The sequence below is a fragment of the Pseudorca crassidens genome, chromosome 20 (assembly GCF_039906515.1).
Source record: "Pseudorca crassidens isolate mPseCra1 chromosome 20, mPseCra1.hap1, whole genome shotgun sequence".
Classification (NCBI taxonomy): Eukaryota; Metazoa; Chordata; class Mammalia; order Artiodactyla; family Delphinidae; genus Pseudorca; species Pseudorca crassidens.
Genome location: NC_090315.1, coordinates 31,807,378 through 31,826,954, shown reverse-complemented (window position 1 = coordinate 31,826,954; position 19,577 = coordinate 31,807,378). Strand labels below are relative to the sequence as shown.

At 37.7% G+C, this 19,577-nt stretch overlaps 2 protein-coding genes across 3 annotated transcripts in view; one reads left to right on the top strand and one right to left on the bottom strand.

Moving 5' to 3' along the window:
• The window catches only part of RPGRIP1L (RPGRIP1 like), a 99,382-nt gene that overhangs the window by 44,788 nt on the left and 35,017 nt on the right, over nt 1–19,577 (top strand). For both annotated transcript variants that reach the window (XM_067719381.1, XM_067719383.1), the window contains 8 exons: nt 3,844–4,296; nt 7,304–7,455; nt 11,823–12,201; nt 15,397–15,587; nt 15,702–15,782; nt 17,077–17,178; nt 17,613–17,775; nt 18,813–18,886. In XM_067719381.1, coding sequence (XP_067575482.1) covers nt 3,844–4,296; nt 7,304–7,455; nt 11,823–12,201; nt 15,397–15,587; nt 15,702–15,782; nt 17,077–17,178; nt 17,613–17,775; nt 18,813–18,886 — 1,595 coding nt within the window. The remainder of the gene's footprint in view (nt 1–3,843; nt 4,297–7,303; nt 7,456–11,822; nt 12,202–15,396; nt 15,588–15,701; nt 15,783–17,076; nt 17,179–17,612; nt 17,776–18,812; nt 18,887–19,577) is intronic.
• Nucleotides 10,186–11,394, bottom strand: HNRNPA1L3 (heterogeneous nuclear ribonucleoprotein A1 like 3). The gene is given in 3 exon segments (XM_067719389.1): nt 10,186–10,445; nt 10,448–11,083; nt 11,085–11,394. Coding segments are annotated over 3 exon segments (1,071 nt in total). The 5' UTR covers nt 11,391–11,394; the 3' UTR covers nt 10,186–10,316.

The window sequence follows — 19,577 nt, the reverse complement described above, 5'->3', positions numbered from 1 at the left end:
GAATTAAAAATAGAAATATGAGCATCTTCAGAATATTGATAGTAACAGAAGTCATAAAAGGGGTTGTGATCACTAATCATTAGAGAAATGCAAATCAAAACTACAATGAGGTACAGCCTCACACCGGTCAGAATGGCCATGATTTAAAAGTCTACAGATGGGGCTTCCCTGGTGGCGCAGTGGTTGAGAGTCCGCCCGCCGATGCACGGGACACAGGTTCGTGCCCCAGTCCAGGAAGATCCCACATGCCGCAGAGCGGCTCGGCCAGTGAGCCATGGCCGCTGAGCCTGCGCGTCCAGAGCCTGTGCTCCGCAATGGGAGAGGCCACAACAGTGAGAGGCCCGCGTACTGCAAAAAAAAAAAAAACTCTACAGATAACAAATACTGTAGAGGGTGTGGAGAAAAGGGACCCCCTGTACACTGTTGGTGGGAATATATGTTGGTGCAGCCACTATGGAAAATAGTATGGAGGTTCGTCACAAAACTAAAAACAGAACTACCATATGATCCAGCAGTCCCACTCCTGGGCATATACCTGGACAAAACTATAATTCAAAAAGATACCTGCACCCCTATGTTCATAGCAGCACTGTTCACAATAGCCAAAACATGGAAACAACCTAAATGTCCATCAACAGATGAATGGATAAAGAGGTTGTGGTACATGTATATGATGGAATACTACTCAACCATAAAAAAGGATGAAATAATGCCACTTGCAGCAACATGGATGCAACTAGAGAATATCACACTAAGTGAAGTAAGTCTGAAAGAGAAAGACAAATACCATATGATATCACTTACACCTGGAGTCTAAAATATGACACAAATTAACCTATCTAAAAAACAGAAACAGACTCACAGACGTAGAGGACAGATTTGTGGTTGCCAAGGGGGAGTGGGAGAGGGAGAAGGATGGACTGGGAGTTAGGGGTTAGTGGATGCAAACTATTATATTTAGAATGGATAAACAACAAGGTCCTAATGTGTAGCCCAAGAAGCTATATCCAGTCTCCTGGGATAAATCATAATGGAAAAGAATATTTAAAAAAGAATGTATATATGTGTATAACTGAGTCACTTTTCTGTACAGCATAAATTAGCACAACATTGTAAATCAGCTATATTTCAAATAAATAAAAGGGGATGTGATTACTCATGAGAATATGTAGACTAAAAAGAGGATAAAAACAGAACCCCAGCAAACTAGCAGAGAAAGAGAAACCCTTAAAGAATAAGAGAGGTAGGGGCTTCCCTGGTGGCGCAGTGGTTGAGAGTCCGCCTGCCGATGCAGGGGACACGGGTTCGTGCCCCGGTCCAGGAAGATCCCACATGCCATGGAGCGGCTGGGCCCATGAGCCATGGCCGCTGAGCCTGCGTGTCCGGAGCCTGTGCTCCGCAACGGGAGAGGCCACAGCAGTGAGAGGCCCGCGTACCGCAAAAAAAAAAAAGAAGAAGAAGAGAGGTAGGAGGACAAGCAGGGCAGACGATGACATGAAAGCTCACAAAAGTTCACAAAAGAGGATGTGGTCATCAGTGTCAATTAAGCAAAGAACTCAAATAACACAAGGACCATTCAATCTAGAAACTGGTTAGTTATTGGTGACCTTTTCTAGAGTAGTTTCACGAGAAAAATAAGGCAGATGCTTTTTGCAGGTAGTTGAAGAGTGTCTGTTAGATTTGGAATTGGAGACACAAATATACGTTACTCTTTTTAGAAAGTTGGATGTAACATGGCAGGGGAAATGTGCATCTAGAAAGAGATTCATCTTCTTATTTATTTTTTGTTGAAATATAGTTGATTTATATTATTAGTTTCAGGTGTACAGAATAGTCATTCAGTATTTTTATAGATTATACTCTATTATAAGTTATTACAAGATAATGGCTGTAATTCACTGTGCTATACAATATATCCTTGTTGTTTATCTATTTTATATATAGTAGTTTGTATCTGTTAATCCTGTACTCCTAATTTGTCCCTCCTCTTCCTTCTCCCCTTTGGTAACCACAAGTTTGTTTTCTATATCTGTGAGTCTATTTCTGTTTTACTTGTACATTCATTTGTATCGTTTTTAGATTCCACATATAAGTGATATCATACACTACATGCTTTCTCTGACTTACTTCACTAAGTATAATATTCTCTAGGTCCATCCACGTTGCTGCAAATGGCAGCATTTCATTCTTTTTTATGGTTGAGTAATATTCCATTATGTATTACACCATATCTTCCTTATCCATTCATCTGTTGATGGGCACTTGGGTTGCTTCCATGTCTTGGCTATCGTAAATAGTGCTGCTGTGAACATTGGGGTGCGTGTATCTTTTTGAATTAGTGTTTTCATTTTTTCTGGGTATATACCCAGGAATGGAATTGCTGGATTATATGGTAGTTTTATTTTTAATTTTTTGAGGAACCTTCATACTGTTTTCCACAGTGGCTGAACCAGTTTATATTTCCACCGACAGTGCACAAGTGTTCCCTTTTCTCCATATCCTCTCCAACATTTGTTGTTTGTAGACTTTTTGATGATAGTCATTCCAACAGGTGTGAGGTGATATCTCATTGTGAGTTTCACTTGCATTTCTCTAATAATTAGCAATGTTGAGCATCTTTTCATGTGCCTGTCAGCCATCTGTATGTCTTCTTTGGAGAAATGTCTATTCAGGTCTTCTGCCCATTTTTCGATTTGAGTTTTTTGGTTTTCTGATATTGGGTTGTATGAGCTGTTTATGTATTTTGGATATTAACCCATTGTCGGTCGCATCATTTGCAAATATTTGCTCCCATTCAGTGAGTTGTCTTTTCATTTTGTCAATAGTTTCCTTTGCTGTGCAAAAGCTTTTAAGTTTAATTAGGTCCAGTTTGTTTAGTTTTGCTTTTACTCCTTGCCTTAGGAGACAGATCTAAAAAGAATATTGCTACAACTCATGTCAAAGAGTGTTCTGCCTGTGTTCTCTTCTAGGAGTTTTATGGTTTCATGTCTTACATTTATGTCTTTAAACCATTTTGAGTTTATTTTTCTATATGGTGTGAGGGAATGTTCTAATCTAGAAAGAGAGATATCTTTTTTAAAAGCAGCTTCTTAGAAATGTAATAAACACATTTTAAATTGCACTATTTTTTTTTTTTTTTTTTTGCGGTACGCTGGCCTCTCACTGTTGTGGCCTCTCCCGCTGCGGAGCACAGGCTCCAGACGTGCAGACCCAGCGGCCATGGCTCACGGGCCCAGCCGCTCCGCGGCATGTGGGATCTTCCCAGACCGGGGCATGAACCCATGTCCCTTGCATCGGCAGGTGGACTCTCAACCACTGCGCCACCAGGGAAGCCCTTAAATTGCACTATTAAAGTACACAATTTGGTGAGTTTGGGCCTATGTATACACCTGTGAAACCATCACTATAATCAAGATAATAAACATATCCATCATTCCGCAAAAGTAGAAAAATATATATTTTAGTAAGCTGAAGGGAAGGAGCTAGTGGAAAGAGAAATTGACTTTATAGGAGAGAAGATAATAGAGCAGAGGCAAAGGAGCAGTGAAATCTAAATATTTACCTCAGCTGTTCATTCAAGGGCCTTTTTTTTTTTTCTTTTTCTGTTTCCCTGGTATAACCTGTATTACCACTTAAGTTGTAATTTTTTTAATAAGTGATGTCAAAATAAATGATAGATTTCTTTATAATACAGTATCATTTACAGAAAAACAGTGTAGTCATAGAATTTAAGATTGAGACTATACACCAAAAGCACTCAGACTTCCTACCACTTCAAAAGCCAGTTTGTATCTTTATATGTCAATACTTTAAAACCTCTAAACTGTGTGTCTTCTCTTGCAGCCCAATTAAAGGATATTGCCTATGGCACCAAGCAGTACAAATTTAAACCAGAAATCACGCCAGATGACTCCGTTGATGAGTTTGATGAAACCATTCAGTTAGAACGAGGCGAAAACCTATTTGAAATCCATATCAACAAAGTAACCTTTTCTTCTGAAGTGTTACAGGCATCTGGAGATAAAGAGCCTGTCACCTTCTGTACCTTTGCTTTCTATGATTTTGAACTACAGACAACTCCCATAGTGCGGGGCCTTCACCCAGAATATAACTTTACTTCTCAATATCTCGTTCATGTTAATGACTTATTCTTACAATACATTCAGAAAAATACTATAACTCTTGAGGTCCACCAGGCTTACAGCACAGATTATGAAACAATCGCAGCATGTCAATTGAGATTCCATGAAATTCTAGAAAAAAGCGGTCGAATATTTTGCACAGCAAGTTTGGTTGGTGAGTACAATCTTATAAACTTTGGCTGTTTGAAGCACTGACTGGTTTATATATTAATATGGTGTTCCACGTTAGTATCTTCTCTCTCAGCATTCTGATATAGCTGCCCACAGTTGATTGGACTCTCTTAAATGTCACTAATAATGTCAGTACAATGGCTATGAATTTTTTAAAGCTTATTAGTGCAAATGTTTATTTACCATGTTGATATCCTTGTTTGATTAAACATTAATTGTAGTACTTTTTTTTTTTTTTTTTTTTTTTTTTTTTTGCGGTGCGCGGGCCTCTCACTGTTGTGGCCTCTCCCGTTGCGGAGCACAGGCTCCGGACGCGCAGGCTCAGCGGCCATGGCTCACGGGCCCAGCCGCTCCGTGGCATGTGGGCTCTTCCCAGACCAGGGCACGAACCCATGTCCCCTGCATCGGCAGGCGGACTCTCAACCACTGCGCCACCAGGGAAGCCCAATTGTAGTACATTTATCAAAGTTTTTTAAGGAGCTTATCATGTTATCACTGTTACTAAGCACTGGGAATACAGTGATCAGTGGTAAATAAGACAGAGCCCCTACCTTCATGTAGCTTACCTTCTACGGGGGAAGATGGGCCATAAAACAAATATACATATCATTAGATATGAAGAAAAATTACCAGAGCAAGAGGCTAAAGAGAGAGATGGAAGGTTGCTAATTCAGATAAGGGCTTCCCTACGGGGTGCCGTTGGTAAAGACCTGAATAAAGGTCCATGTCAGGATCCAGGGGAAGAATGTTTCCAGCAGAGGAAACAGCAAGTATTGTACAAAGGCCTGAGGGAGGAACAAACCTGCCATGTTGGAGGAACAGCAAGGAGGCCAGTGGCTAGAGCAGAGATGAGACTAAAGCAATAGGCAGGGACCAGATCTCACTGTAGAGCCTTGTGGGTCATGGTGAGGTGTTTGGACTTTTTTTTCCTCTGAGTGATGCAAGTCATTGGGTGGTTTTGAGGAGAGAAGTAACGTGATCACACATAGGTTTTAGAAAAATCACCCTGGGTGCTGTGGGAAGAACAGTCTGTATGGGCCAAGCAAGAAAATAGGACCATTATCAGGCTGTTGTATTAATCTGTGGAAAGATGTTGGTGGCTTGGATTACGATGGTAATGAAAGTAGTGATAAGAATTGGTTATATTCAGTGTATATTTGATTAGCTCTTCCTTAAAAACACGCTCATCAATTGAATGTAGAGTAATGAGGGAAACAAAGGAGACGAGAATTTCTGGTGTGAGCAACCAGGACAATGATGAGGCCATTTATCGAGGTAGACCTGGGCAAGGAACAAATTTGAGGAAAAAAGCTAAGAATTGTGTTTGAACAGGTTAAGATTGACCTGCCTATTAGACAGCCAAGTGGAAATGTCACCTAAACAGTTGGATATACTAGTCTGAAGGTCAGAGATAGAAATATAAAAGCAGGATTCATTAGCATACAGAATATATTTTAAGCCTTGGGCCTAGATAATTTCACATAGAGAGTGAGTATACATAAAGAAGAGAAGGTGACCAAGGACTGAGCCTTGGGAGACTCCAAAATTTAGAGTTCAGGAAGAAGAAGAGCCAACAAAGGAAGCCAAGGAGTGGCCAGTGAGGAGGGAGACAAACCAAGAGTATACAGTATCCTAGAGGCCAAGTGAAGAAACCTTTTCAAGAAGAAAGGAGGGTGCATAATAGCCGGGTCATGGCAGCAACCTAAATGCCCATTGACAAACGAATGGATAAAGATACGGCACATATGTACAATGGAATACTACTCAGCCATAAAAAGAAACAAAATTGGGTCATTTGTAGAGATGTGGATGGACCTAGAGACTGTCCCACAGAGTGAAGTAAGTCAGAAAGAGGAAAACAAATATCGTATATTAACAAATATATGCGGAATCTAGAAAAATGGTGCGGATGAACTGGTTTGCAAGGCAGAAATAGAGACACAGATGTAGAGAACAAACGTATGGACACCAAGGGGGGAAAACGGGGGTGGTGGTGGGATGAACTGGGCGATTGGGATTGACATGTATACACTGATGTGTATAAAATAGATAACTAATGAGAACCTGCTGTATAGAAAATAAATAAAATTCAATAAATACATAAATTTTAAAAAAGGAAAACTTTTTTAAGTGACCAAGAAAAAAAGGAAAGAGGGTGACTTAGGTTCTGGGGAGGAATTTTATTTTATTGATTGCATAGGTGATATAGTCACATGGTTCAGAAGAACTTGCCCTCAAAAAACTTAGTGTGGTGGAGAAGTAGACTGGTAAACTGCCGATTGTGCCAAAGCAGTCAGTGCCCTAATGAGGACATCTTTCTTCGTTTCTGCAAAGGAAGTATAGAGCTCTTAAGTCTCCTGGGAGCCTAGAGGAAATCGTCACAGAGGAAGAAAGAGAAAGAGCTGCCTGAGTTAGAAGGCGTACTACAACTACAACCCCAGCAAGAGGGTGTGCAGGGCAGACATGCAAGGGTATATTACATACGGTATAGATTTGGCATAGCTATGGTGTTTTTCCCTATACTTACGGCATGGTAGGAAAATGGGAAGGTGCCAAAGATTTCTCGAAAGTTGAATTCATATTCCATTCATAATTTTGAGGTTTCATTTTGTATGTGTCAGACTACATTGAGTGCAACTTGTTAAAAAATAAAAAGTAGCATCAGAAAGAATCATGGAGTATTTGACTCAATGTTTAGATTTTTCTTTATATTTTAGAAAGATTGAAATATAAACTGGACTACCTCAAACATAGTTTGACATAGTTTTTTAATAATATTTAACATACGGTGGAACTTGTACTTGCAGAAGTAACTTTATTTTCTTTATCTCTGTTATTTGCCAATCACACATCATTTGTGCAAGTCATATATTATTTTACTCAGTATAAAATTTATAGTTTTAATGTATAATACCATTGATGTATTTTTTACTGGTATATATTTTGATTTATGGGACTATTTTAACAGTGAGTTATGTATTGGTTTGTAGGAACTAAAGGAGACATCCCCAATTTTGGCACAGTAGAATACTGGTTCCGATTAAGAGTTCCCATGGATCAAGCAATTCGACTTTATCGAGAACGGGCAAAGGCTTTGGGATATATAACATCAAATTTTAAGGGGCCAGAGCAAATGCAATGGGTAAGCTTGTTTGACTTTACGACCCTTTTATGACACAGAAATTTTATAGTATTTCTTTATATTATCATGCTTTAAACCGAAATCATTTTCTTTCACAGCCATCAAGTGGCTTTTTTTAACTTTTTATTTTGAAATAATCATAGACTTACAGGAAGTAGCAAAAATAGTACAGAGGTCCCGTGTAGCCTTCACCCAGCTTCTCCCAATTATAATATTTTATGTAACTATAGTGTAGTATCAAAACCAGGAAATTGATATTGGTACAGTACTATTAACTAGGCTACAGACTTTATCCAGATTTTGCAAGTTTTTACATGCACTTATGTGCGCTTGCCATGTGCACGACTATTTGTGTGTGTGTGTGTGTGTGTGTGTGTGTGTGTAGGAAGAAGCAGAGTTCGATGCAGTTTCATCATGTGTATATAATCATGTAACTACCACCACAATCAAGATACAGAATTGCTCTTTTACCACGAAGGAACTCCCTTGTGCTATCCAGGACAGTTTCGAAAACGAGAATTGCAGTACGATTATTACACATCAAGTGACTTTCGTTACAATTTCCACTGTTAAGGAAATGGATGGCTATTATTGAGCTTTCATTTATTCTCCTTTTTTCCAACTGTTTCCAACTTCTTCCAAGCTGTTTCATAAACTTTTAGGTTTCTGAAATGCAGAGTAAAATATAAAATGAATATTCTTTTCCTGAGAATTAGAAGTATGAATGCAATTCCTCAGAGCAGCATTTTCCAAACTATGTTTCATGGAGTCTTAATAGCCATATTTCCAAAAGAATTCCGTGATCCAGTAAATGCAGAAAACACTGAATTGAGAAGAATTCAATAGGATCCTTGACTTCAGGGCTTCTCGTGTATAACGTGAATCTCGAGAGGAAGCATAAAGTATACACTTATGTTAAGTAACAAAGGGATAGAATATAGTAGAAACATTTTGGAATGTCTGTTCAAGTCATGATTCTCTTTTTTCATTTGGACCTGCCCTCTTCTAATCCGTGGGGCTGGGCCCCCAGTGGCCAGCTTTACGTTTGGTGATCCTGTTCTCTCCCACTCCACCCAATTATGACTAATGATTCAGGAATATCCACCTGCCCCTAGCTGAGCGAATCAGATTCTGCTTTCTGAGATCAAGAGAAAGCAAGACTCTCCATGCCTGGAACATGTAAAGTTGGGAGCTGTGGGACAGCCATCTGCTACCATGCTAAATGGCAAAGGAAAGAAAATGGGACTGGAAGGAGAATAATGAACAAGCATACAGAGAAAAATGGAAACTAGATGGAGAGTAAATTCCTATAGTTTTCCAGTCCCATTACCTTCCTTAGATACAACCACATTTCTGCTATACAGTTCTATGAAATAACCCTGTAGCCTTATATAAAAGTCTCTTTTCATTGTATTTGCTGGGTGGAATTAGTTTCCATAACTTTCAATTAAAAGAACCATGACTAATATAACATTGATTCCGAAACTTAAAGAACGGCTCCCGTTTCCCAGAGATCATCCTTCTGGACTAGTATTCTTCAGAACACACTTTGGGAAACACTGTTATGGAAAGGGGAATTAGAGATAGAGAGATAGACATGATTTATTAATTTTTGTGGTTTAAAGAGTTTTAGACTCCCAGTTTATGGGTTGAATGAGTCATTTACTGTTGGAATTTCAGCTTTTGTGGGTAGACTCGGGGGGAGAAACGGAGCGGGTACTTTCTAAGTCCTTCCACTCAGTCTTCTATAGCTGGATGCAAACGAGCCCTGGGAAAGCAGTGTTGTGATTCCCTTCTCAGACTTCCCCTCTCCACACCACCAGATGTCTCCACCAAGGAGATTATGACTTCGGTTCTGTTTTCCTTCTCTAGTAAACTTCTCTAGAATCAAAAGTTCCAGATGTTCAATCCAGATTCAAAAATGCAGTGAAAGAGGGGTCCCTGTATGGAAGGTAGAGAATTACCTAACACTACCGCAAGGCACTGCAACACTACATTCTTTGTCCCAGATCACATCAGCTATGGAAGGCTTAGCAGTTAGTCAATGCAGGTGTTTGCTAGAATACTTGTGCACTGACTGCCTGAGTAATAGTCCCAAAAAGGGCCATAGAGTAGTTTCTGACCCTGCCTGACAACTCCCTTTGCTCATCTCTCTTCTGAAATGTCCTTCCAATCCAAGGTTTTACCCCTCCAATGTTTATCTCTCACTCTGTTTTCTTGTTCCTTGGCCTCAGGAATCTGCTTCCCCAGATCACATTGGTTCAGGATGAGGGCCAACCCAAATATAACAAAATCATCTCTGTGGGTGGGTACCATCAAGTTCATTGGTTTCTCATTTAAGAATGCGATATGATCAGAATAACTGGAATGGTTGAAGGAGTAGCTCCTTTTTTTTTTAAGACATTTATTCAGCATCATGATCAGACTATTACATTTAGCAATCAACAGTATGGGTGCAAAAAAAAAAAAAAAAACTACATTAAAACCCTTTGTTGGGGGACTTCCCTGGTGGCGCAGTGGTTGGGAGTCCGCTTGCCGATGCAGGGGACACGGGTTCGTGCCCCGGTATGGGAAGACCCCACATGCCGCGGAGCGGCTGGGCCCGTGGGCCATGGCCGCTGGGCCTGCGCGTCAGGAGCCTGTGCTCCGCAGCGGGAGAGGCCACAGCAGTGAGAGGCCCGCATACCGCAAAACAAAAAAGAAAAACAAACAAACAAAAAATACACTTTGTTGGAATGCTTTACACTTTCCACAGAACAGAAACTAAAAGAACCTGTTATACAATTAGTCACAAATACAGTCCCCGAGGTTTTTTGCCGATACACATGAGTATTGTCTAAAACATGTCTTCTTTGTAGCACCTAGGCCCTGCCACCACTGTGCTTGGCTGAGTTCACAAATCTCTTGTAACCTGTAGCTTCCCTGCCACTTCTCTGGCTCCCCTCTCCTGCTAAGCTTTGTTTCCTGGCAGTAATTAAAACCTGCCACTGCCATAGCTCCTGCTGCTGCTGGAACCACCATAGCTACCTTGGTTTCGTGGTTTGGCAAAGTATTGGCCTCCACCACCATAGTGGCCAGAACTTCTGCCTCCAAAGTTTCCTCCTTTCATGGGCCCAATATTTGAAGGTTGATTGTTGTAACTGCCAAAATCATCGTAGCTTCCACCACCTCCAAAATGGCTTCCATCGTTACCAAACCCATTATAGCCATCCCCACTGCCACCATATCCATCACCACTGCGGCTGCCACCAAAGCCAGCTCGGCCACTGAAGTTTCCTCCACGACCAAAGGTGTCATTCCCACCAAAACCCCCTCCACGACCACAACCAAAGTTTCCAGAACCACTTCGACCTCTTTGGCTGGATGAAGCACCAGCCATCTGTTGCTTAGGTAGGGCTTTCCTTACTTCACAGTTGTGGCCATTCACAGTGTGGTATTTCTGAATGACAGTCTTGTCTACAGAGTCATGGTCATCAAAGGTTATGAAAGCAGAGCCTCTCTTTTTGCCACTGCCTCGATCAGTCATGACTTCAGTCACTTCAGTTTTCCCGTACTGTTCAAAATAATCTCTTAGGTGATGTTCTTCAGTGTCTTCTTTAATGCCACCAACAAAAATCTTTTTCACAGTTTAGGTGGGCACCAGGTCTTTGAGAATCTTCTCTTGAGACGGCCCTCTTTGGTTCCCCAACTCTTCCATCCACCTCGTGTGGCCTTGCCTTCATGGCCACATCCACCTCCTCCACAGTGGCACATGTGACAACCCCAAAGCCTCTGGAGCACCTGGTGTTTGGATCCCTCATTACCACACAGTCTGTGAGCGCTCCCCCTTGCTCACAATGGCTCCTCAGACTGTCATCGGTTGTTTCAAAGCTCAAACCTCCGATGAAGAGCTTCTGCAGCTGTTCGGGCTCTTTGGGAGACTCTGACTTAGACATGACGGCAGTGGAGGGGAGAGACATCAACGATGCTTACCTGGCGACGTCCACGGGCAGAAAGGAAGGAGTAGCTCTGAATAAAATTGTGAACTAGGGGACATTTGTGTTGGACCTAACTGCTCACTTTACCTGTTAATTATTAAATAGAATTAAAGAACATCAGATTAACTATTTTCTTGGCTTTATTTGGTTTTAACAGCAATCTCTACATGTATGCTCAGTCTTCTATATTTGCTGCTAATAGCATCCGTACATACGTTCCAGAGAGTATTGGTTTTAAATAAGAGTCGAGTCTTTTACTGGGAAATTCACTTTGGAGTGAAAATCTGCAGCTTTTTGTCCATCTACAAAATTATTTTGTTTGGGGGTTGGCAGCTGTTGTTTACTTTTCACTGTATTATTACTATGATATAAATATGTATGTTTTTCCAGTTAAGTCAGCAAGCACCCAAAACTGCTCAGCTCGGTTCTACTGATTCCACAGATGGCAACTTAAATGAACTTCATGTTACAGTAAGATGCTGCAGCCGCCTGCAGTCCCGAGCAAGCCACCTTCAGCCACACCCATATGTTGTGTACAAGTTTTCTGACTTTGCAGACCATGACACAGCCATCATTCCCTGTAGCAGTGATCCACAGTTTGATGATCATATGTGTTTCCCAGTGCCAATGAATATGGATTTGGATCGATACCTTAAGTCAGAGTCTCTGAGTTTTTATGTGTTTGATGATAGTGATACCCAGGAGGATATTTACATAGGAAAAGTCAATGTGCCTCTGATTTCATTGGCACATGACAGGTGTATTTCAGGTAAGCCTATTTCTTGAATCCATGAAATTGTTTAAAAAAAAAAAACACCACCTAAATTATACCTCAGTGTTATGGATATGATCTGTTTGTAACAATCTTCCTAGCCTTCTCAGATAATCTTAAACTTTGGGCCCATAATATTATATTGTTTTAGTTATTTTCTTAGTAGTTGTTCCAGGGATTACAGTATGCACCTCAGCTTGCCACAGTCAAACTTAATGCTAATAACTCCATTAAAATTTAGAAAATCTGCTTCAGTATAATTCCATTCCCTCCCCCCTCCTCTGTGATATTGTTGTCATATATATGTACATAGTATGCCTGTATATGTTATAAACTCAACAGTACAGTGTTATAATTATTGCTTTATATAACTTTGTCCTTAAGAGAAGGGAGAATATATATAATTATAGGAGACTTTTATATTAACTTACATATTTACCATCTCTGGTATTCTTTATTTCCTCATTTGGATTTGAGTTACTGTCTGATGTCATTTTCTTACTCCAAATAGCTCTATTTCCTCCCCCTCTTTTGTGTTACTATTTCATATATTTTTTAATCTTTACATGTTATAAGTCCAGGATTATAATTTTATAATTATTGTTTTATGCAGTTGTTTTTTAAATCAGCTAAGAGGAAAAACATATTTATACTGTGTTTTATAATTACCTATGTAATTACCTTTATTCACATCTGTTCCTTCATGTTGATTTGAGTAACCATCTGGTGTCACTTGCTTTTAGCCTGAAGAAACTCTTTCAGTATGTCTTGTAAGTCAGGTCTGCTGGCAATGAATTCACTTAATCATTGTTATTTGGGAATGTCTTTATATTTTAGCTTTTATTTTCTGAAGGATAGTGTTGCTGGATATCATATTCTTAGTTGTCAGGTTTATTTTCTTTAAGCACTTTGAGTACATCAGACAGTTGATTCTGGCATCCGTTGTTTCTAATGAGAAATCATCTGTTAATCTTATTATAGTTCCCTTCTACATGATACAGCTTTCAAGTTTTTTTTTTTTTTTTTTTTGGCTTTTGACAATTCAACTCTAATGTGTTTAGGTGTGGATCCCTTTGTGCTTATTCTACTTGGAAGCTTTTGAGCTTCTTTATGTGTAGGGTACTGTTATGCACCAAATTTGGGGAATTTTTGCCCTTCTTCAGTTATTTTTTCTGTCCTTTCTTCCCCTTCTTAGATTCCTGTTATACATATGTTCATATGTTTAATGGTGTCCTACAGGTCTCTGAGGCTCTGTTGATTTTTTTTCATTTTTTCTCTTCAGATTGGATAATCACGGTTGATCAATCTTCAAGTTCATTGATTCTTTCTTCTGCAGCTCATATCTCCTACTCAGCCCCTCTACTGAATTTTTTCATTTCAGTAATTATACTTTCTAACTCCAGAATTCCTTTTTAACTGTCTCTTTTTTTATTGAGATATAGTTGATGTATAATATTATATGTTATAGGTATACAACATAGTGATTTGTAATTTTTAAGGGTTATACTCCATTTATAGTTATTATAAAATATTGGCCGTATTGCCTGTGTTGTACAATATATTCTAGTTCTCTTTTTTTATAATTTCTATCTCTTTATTATATTCTCTGTTTTATAAGTCATTGTCATCACACTTTCCTTTAATTCTTTAAATATGGTTTCTTTTAGCTCTTTGAACATATTTATAATAGCTGCTCTGAGGTCTTTGTCTCCTATGTCTAACATCTGGATGACCTCAGAAAGTATCTGTGGATGACATTTTGTCTCCTGTTTCTTTGAATATCTCATGAATTTTTGTTCTTGTTTAAAATTGGACATTTAGGACACTATATTGTAGCATCTCTAGATTCCAGCCCTCCACAGGGTTGCTGTTGCTGTTGTTGTTTGGTGACTTGCCTGGACTACTTCTGTAGTCTTTTTCCCTCACTATAGCCACTGATGTCTCTGCTAAGTTTTTGTTTGCTTGTTTTATTCTTGTTTTAATTTTAAGCCTGAACATAGTTTAGTGGTCAGCCAGTGGTTGTTGAGAGTTGTGTTTAAACAGCTTGAGCTGGCAGGCTTCCACCCTTTGCCTATGGATCAGTGTATGGCTTGGGTAATGCATTCAAAGTTCAGACAGTCTACAAGTCTCACATTCAGCCAGGGACAAGTAGCGTACTAGTGTCTTTTCTGACTCCCACTGTCTTTACTGAGGTTCAGTAGATTTTCTTAAATAAATGCTTCTTAATTTGTTGTATACCTTTGATCAGTTTCCAGAGTTCTTAAGTGATTATTTCTGTTCATTTTATCCAGTGTTATCATTGCTTTTTGTGGAATATATTTACTGATCTCTTCACTCAGCCATTCTGTAAGTTTCACCTGTGCCTGTAGTAGAAGTTTCTCACCTCCCTATATTCCACCTGTGTCCTTTTTGCTACCTAAAGTCTAGAGTTGTTTAGTTTTTTCTTTCCTAGCCAGCCATTAAAAGAAGTGTCAAGCACTTGAGAACCAAGTAATAGATACCCATAAACAAAAGTTATGCTTGAAATATAGGTTTGGTTTTTTCATGTCAGGGATTTTCATACTGAAAATTCTAGTATGATGATTAAAATTTGTGACTCAATATTGTGTATTCAGCTAGGTGATACTTTTTGTTACTGCTATATGTTTTGGGTGGTTTGTTTATTTTATGGACTTTTTTTACTGTGCTACTATTAATTTGGAATAATTTAACAAATCCCAGTAAAATGTATTTAAAATTAGAACTATGTAGTAACATAAAGACTCCTTAGGATACATATATTATTTGAAATTTTGAAGTTTTAATATATTTTTCTGCAGACACACAAGAATATCAAGTCAAAATGAAGCTTGTTATCTGAGCTATAACCCAGATAATATCTTAGAGGAAGGCTAAGAATTCTGAAGAATCTCTGAATTTAATTTCAGTGAATTAAAATATTTCTAAGTCAATTATCTCATCTTTGAATTAGTATTATCTTTGAGGCCTTAAATTCTGAAAGCAGTCTGCTTGAGAGATGAACCTATCATAGATCCTTTTGTCTTATTTTGTTCTCTTAAGTCATTTGACTTGTGAGTAAAAGCCAGACTTATTTTTAATAAGTTGTGGGTAGTTCTTTTTGCTCTTCTTTAATTTTTATGGTAATAAAACTTCACTCTAGCATTAATTAAAATTCTTTTTGTAATTTGACAGGAATATTTGAGTTAACAGATCATAAAAAGCAGCCTGCAGGAAGCATCCATGTTATACTGAAATGGAAATTTGCTTACCTTCCGCCAAGTGGATCCATAACAACTGAAGACTTAGGGAATTTCATACACAAAGAAGAGTCTGAAGTTGTTCAAAGACTACCTCCAGCATCCTCTGTTAGCACACTAGTTGTAGTGAGTAACAGTGACTTTGAATTTCCTATGAAAGTAAATAGCCACATAAAAGAGAAAAAAAAAATCTGAAAGGTATGTTCATCATTCTCAGTTTGACATATTGGTTTATCTTAGGCACCAACACCTAAACCAAGACGTTTAACACCTAAAGATAAGAAGGTATCTTTTGTGGATATCACACCACTTCAGCGTTCTGTAAGTAGTAAACACTCAAAATACTAATTTTTTTTCCCATAACAAATATTCGGAATACATGATATAGTATACCCTCCCTGATTTAAACGGAAACAGATAAATAAAATACTTCTTCCCTTAAAATGTTACCTTTGTAATTTGGCACTGTGTGTAAGTGTTAAATGTTCTTACTCTTTGATCCGAACCCTCCTTTGGCCCCATATCTCTCTCCAGATACTGCCCGAATCCTCTGCCCCCATTTACCATAAAGCAAAACAGAACAAAACTCTTCAAAAAGTTGTCTTAATTCCATCTTCCTTTCCTCATACTGTTCCTTGCTCACACTAGTAAAACTTTTCCTCCTTAAAGCCACTCTTGCTAAGGTCACAGTGACTTTCACTTTGCCACTTTTCACAGTGGCCGATTCTCAGTCTCCATCTTAATCTCCCAGTAACCTTTGACACAATGGAATACTTGCTCCTTTTACTCTTGGCCTCTGAGATACCATGCCTTCCTAGTTTTCCTCCAATTTAGCCAGTTATTCTTCTCATTCTCTTGGACCATAACTCTAAATGTTGAAGTACCTCAGCAGTCAAACTTCAGACCTAGACCTCTTCTCTTCTCAATCTGTATCTAAGTAAAGAGATCTTATCCAAAAAACAAACAAGCAAATGAACAAACATAACAAAACAAACAGAGTTACAGATAGAAAGAACAAATGTGGTTGCCAGAGGAGAGAGGGGTAGGGGGGAAGAAACAAATAGATGAAAGAGGAAAGGAGATACAAACTTCCAGTTGTAAAATAAATGGGCCACAGGTATGAAATGTACAATGTGAGGAATATAGTCAGTAACTGTGTAGTATCTTTGTATGGTGACATAACTAGACTTATCGTAGTGATCATTTTGAAATGTAAAGAAATAGAGAATCACTGTGTTATGTAACAGGAACTAACATAGTGTTATAAGTCAATTATACTTCAAAACCAAACAAATTCATAGAAAAAGAGATCAGATTTCTGGCTACCAGAAGCATGGGATAGGGGAGGGACAATTGGATGAAGGTGGTCAAAAGGTACAAACTTCCAGTTATAAGATAAATAAGTACTAGGGATGTCATGTCCAACATGATAAGTATAATTAACACTACTGTATTTTATATATGAAAATTATTAAGAGAGTAAATCCTAAGTGTGCGTGTGCGTGTGCATATGTGTGTGTGTGTGTGTGTATGTGTGTGAAAAAGTCTTATCATGATTGGGGATTTAATAATAAATACAAAGTAACATACATGCATGTTTTCACATTAATGTAAGGAGACCTGTACTTCTCCTGAAGATATGAAGGAAATTTCACCAGAAGTGGAACATACACCAGAAATAGAAATTAATATGCCAACTGTTTCACATATTCCTGAGGTATGTGTTTGTATTAAAATTATTTTGAAAGGTTTGTTTTTTTAAGACTTTGTCTTTGCATTGACATGGATCAAGAAATCATATCATTGATCCTATTTTTATATATGACTTCCTTGGAATAGAAATGTCAAAAATATCACAAGTATAACAGTTACAATTAAGCAGACATTAGTAGGTAGTAAATACATATGTGAATTAAAGTATAATGTAAAATTCATTTTGAGATTAATGCTTTTTTATTCTTAGTTTATAATCATATTTTAATTTATCTGCATATTTTCATTTATACAGCTTAAGTGATTATTTTCTAATGACTCATATATATAGTGCATGTAGTGCATATTTACGTGCTTAATTATCATTCAAGTGCTTCAGCAAGAATGCTATAAATGTGATCTAAGCAATAATATATCAACGTGCTTTTATTTCTTCAGGTTTCTCAGGAAAGCAGTGTAGATAAGGTAAAAGAGAATACAGAGAAAGTACAACAAGGAAGAGATGATGATGTGTCTTTACTCTCTGAGGGTCAGCTTGCAGAACGAACTTTGACTTCTTCTGAAGATGAAACAGAAATAACTGAAGAACTGGAACCAGAAGGTGACTTTCTTTTTTAAATTAACATTATTTCCTTAACTCTGTTTTATTTAATCTGTTAGAGCGTGCATGCCTCATAGAACATCTTCATTTAATAGTGACTGTACTTCCTGATAGCTGTTTCTTGACAGAAATGATGGGATATATAGGTCAGTCTGGTCAGCTGTGGTCAGGTGGAATTGTTGCATATCTTCTTATTTCAACTTGGAGCACCACAACAGAATGCAAGTATTGTGGCTGACCATGTTCCCAGTTTATATTTTAAGTGACTTTATAGCCTCTTTGGGTTCAGTACTGTTATCTGGGTTATTCTAGAGGATTTGACTTTTTAAATTAAAACTAAGAACTCAGACCAATAAAAGACAACTTGCATCATGATTTAATTTATATAAACATCTAGAAAAGGCAAACAGATTAATCTGTTGTGACAGAAAGCATTTAAGTGGTTGCCTAGGGAAGGACGAACAGGAATAGAAAGGTGCAGAAGGAAAGAGATTACAAGGGGGCATGAGGAAATTTTGGGGGGTGATAGATATGTTCACTGTCTTAATTGTGGTGGTGGTTTCACAGAATTATATATTTGTCAAAATATATAGTTTCAGAATATAAATACAGACTTTGTACTTTAAATTTGTGTGGTTTATTATATGTCAGTTTACTGCAATAAAGCTGTAAAACCTTTAAAAATGTTTTTAAATAGTAGGAATAACTTGATTTTGACACAGTAGTATTGGTTAGGCTGTTAGACATTATTACCATGTTCTTCTCTTAAAAACAATTTTTTTAATTTCGTACTAGAGCAAGCTAAATTCTTACTTCCTTTGTTTCTGCTAAAACTAAACCTGGAATTTTTCAGTCATTTTTTTCTCTTTTCTAAAATGTAATATAAATATCTTTACTGCTAAAAAAATCCAGACATGATTACCATATTGTTCTTTTAAGGTTATCCTTGTAATGTATGCTTATTTCTCTCCATGTCACAAGGTGCAAATATAGTTGGTTTAACAGATTTAAACCAAAAAAAAATTATTTTTTAACAGATGAAGAAGACAGATCAGCTTCTGACAGTGATGAGTGTATTATTCCAGGTCCTACCGCCAAGACCATCAAACAGGTCAGTAACCTGATATCAACCAGAAATGTTCTGAAATAAAGCTGCTTTTCATTCATAGTTTATCAGTCTTCATATATGAAAATCTTAAGGCAGAATATTTCTGGAAAAATTTTAATGTGTTATCATAATCTTATCCAAGTAATCATCTAGTACGGGAAAATTTTATTTACACTTTCATTATGTAACAGACCGTAACATGTAAGTGTTATTTTTGCTTACATGTTTAAGAGTACCTAACATCAGTAGCTTCAATAGTTACTTGCTAAAACCAGCTGACTTCTCTGACTCCTTTTCAGAACCATTATACAAAGATGTATTAAATCAAATCTGAACTTTAAAGAATTCAAAATGTGAGATTGCATTTAAAACTATAATAACTTACACATGTGAATTCATAGGCTATTCACATGTGTAAGTTATCTAAATATGTCACTGATAAGCTATTAAAGTTATTTCATTCTGCCAAAAAATTAAACCCTTAGAAGGTAATTAATTTCATATAGGTATACTTCACTTGTTTTGTAGCACATTGCTGAAAAGTAGTATGTAAATTGAAATTTTGAGAAGAAAATTATACTTTAATTTACATAAGAAGTGTCCCACTTACCAGAGCATTTCTCATTGTAAGGGGAGAAAAAGGTTTTATAAAGTAAATGTAAGTAAAGTGCTAGCTTTTTCTATTCATCTACAT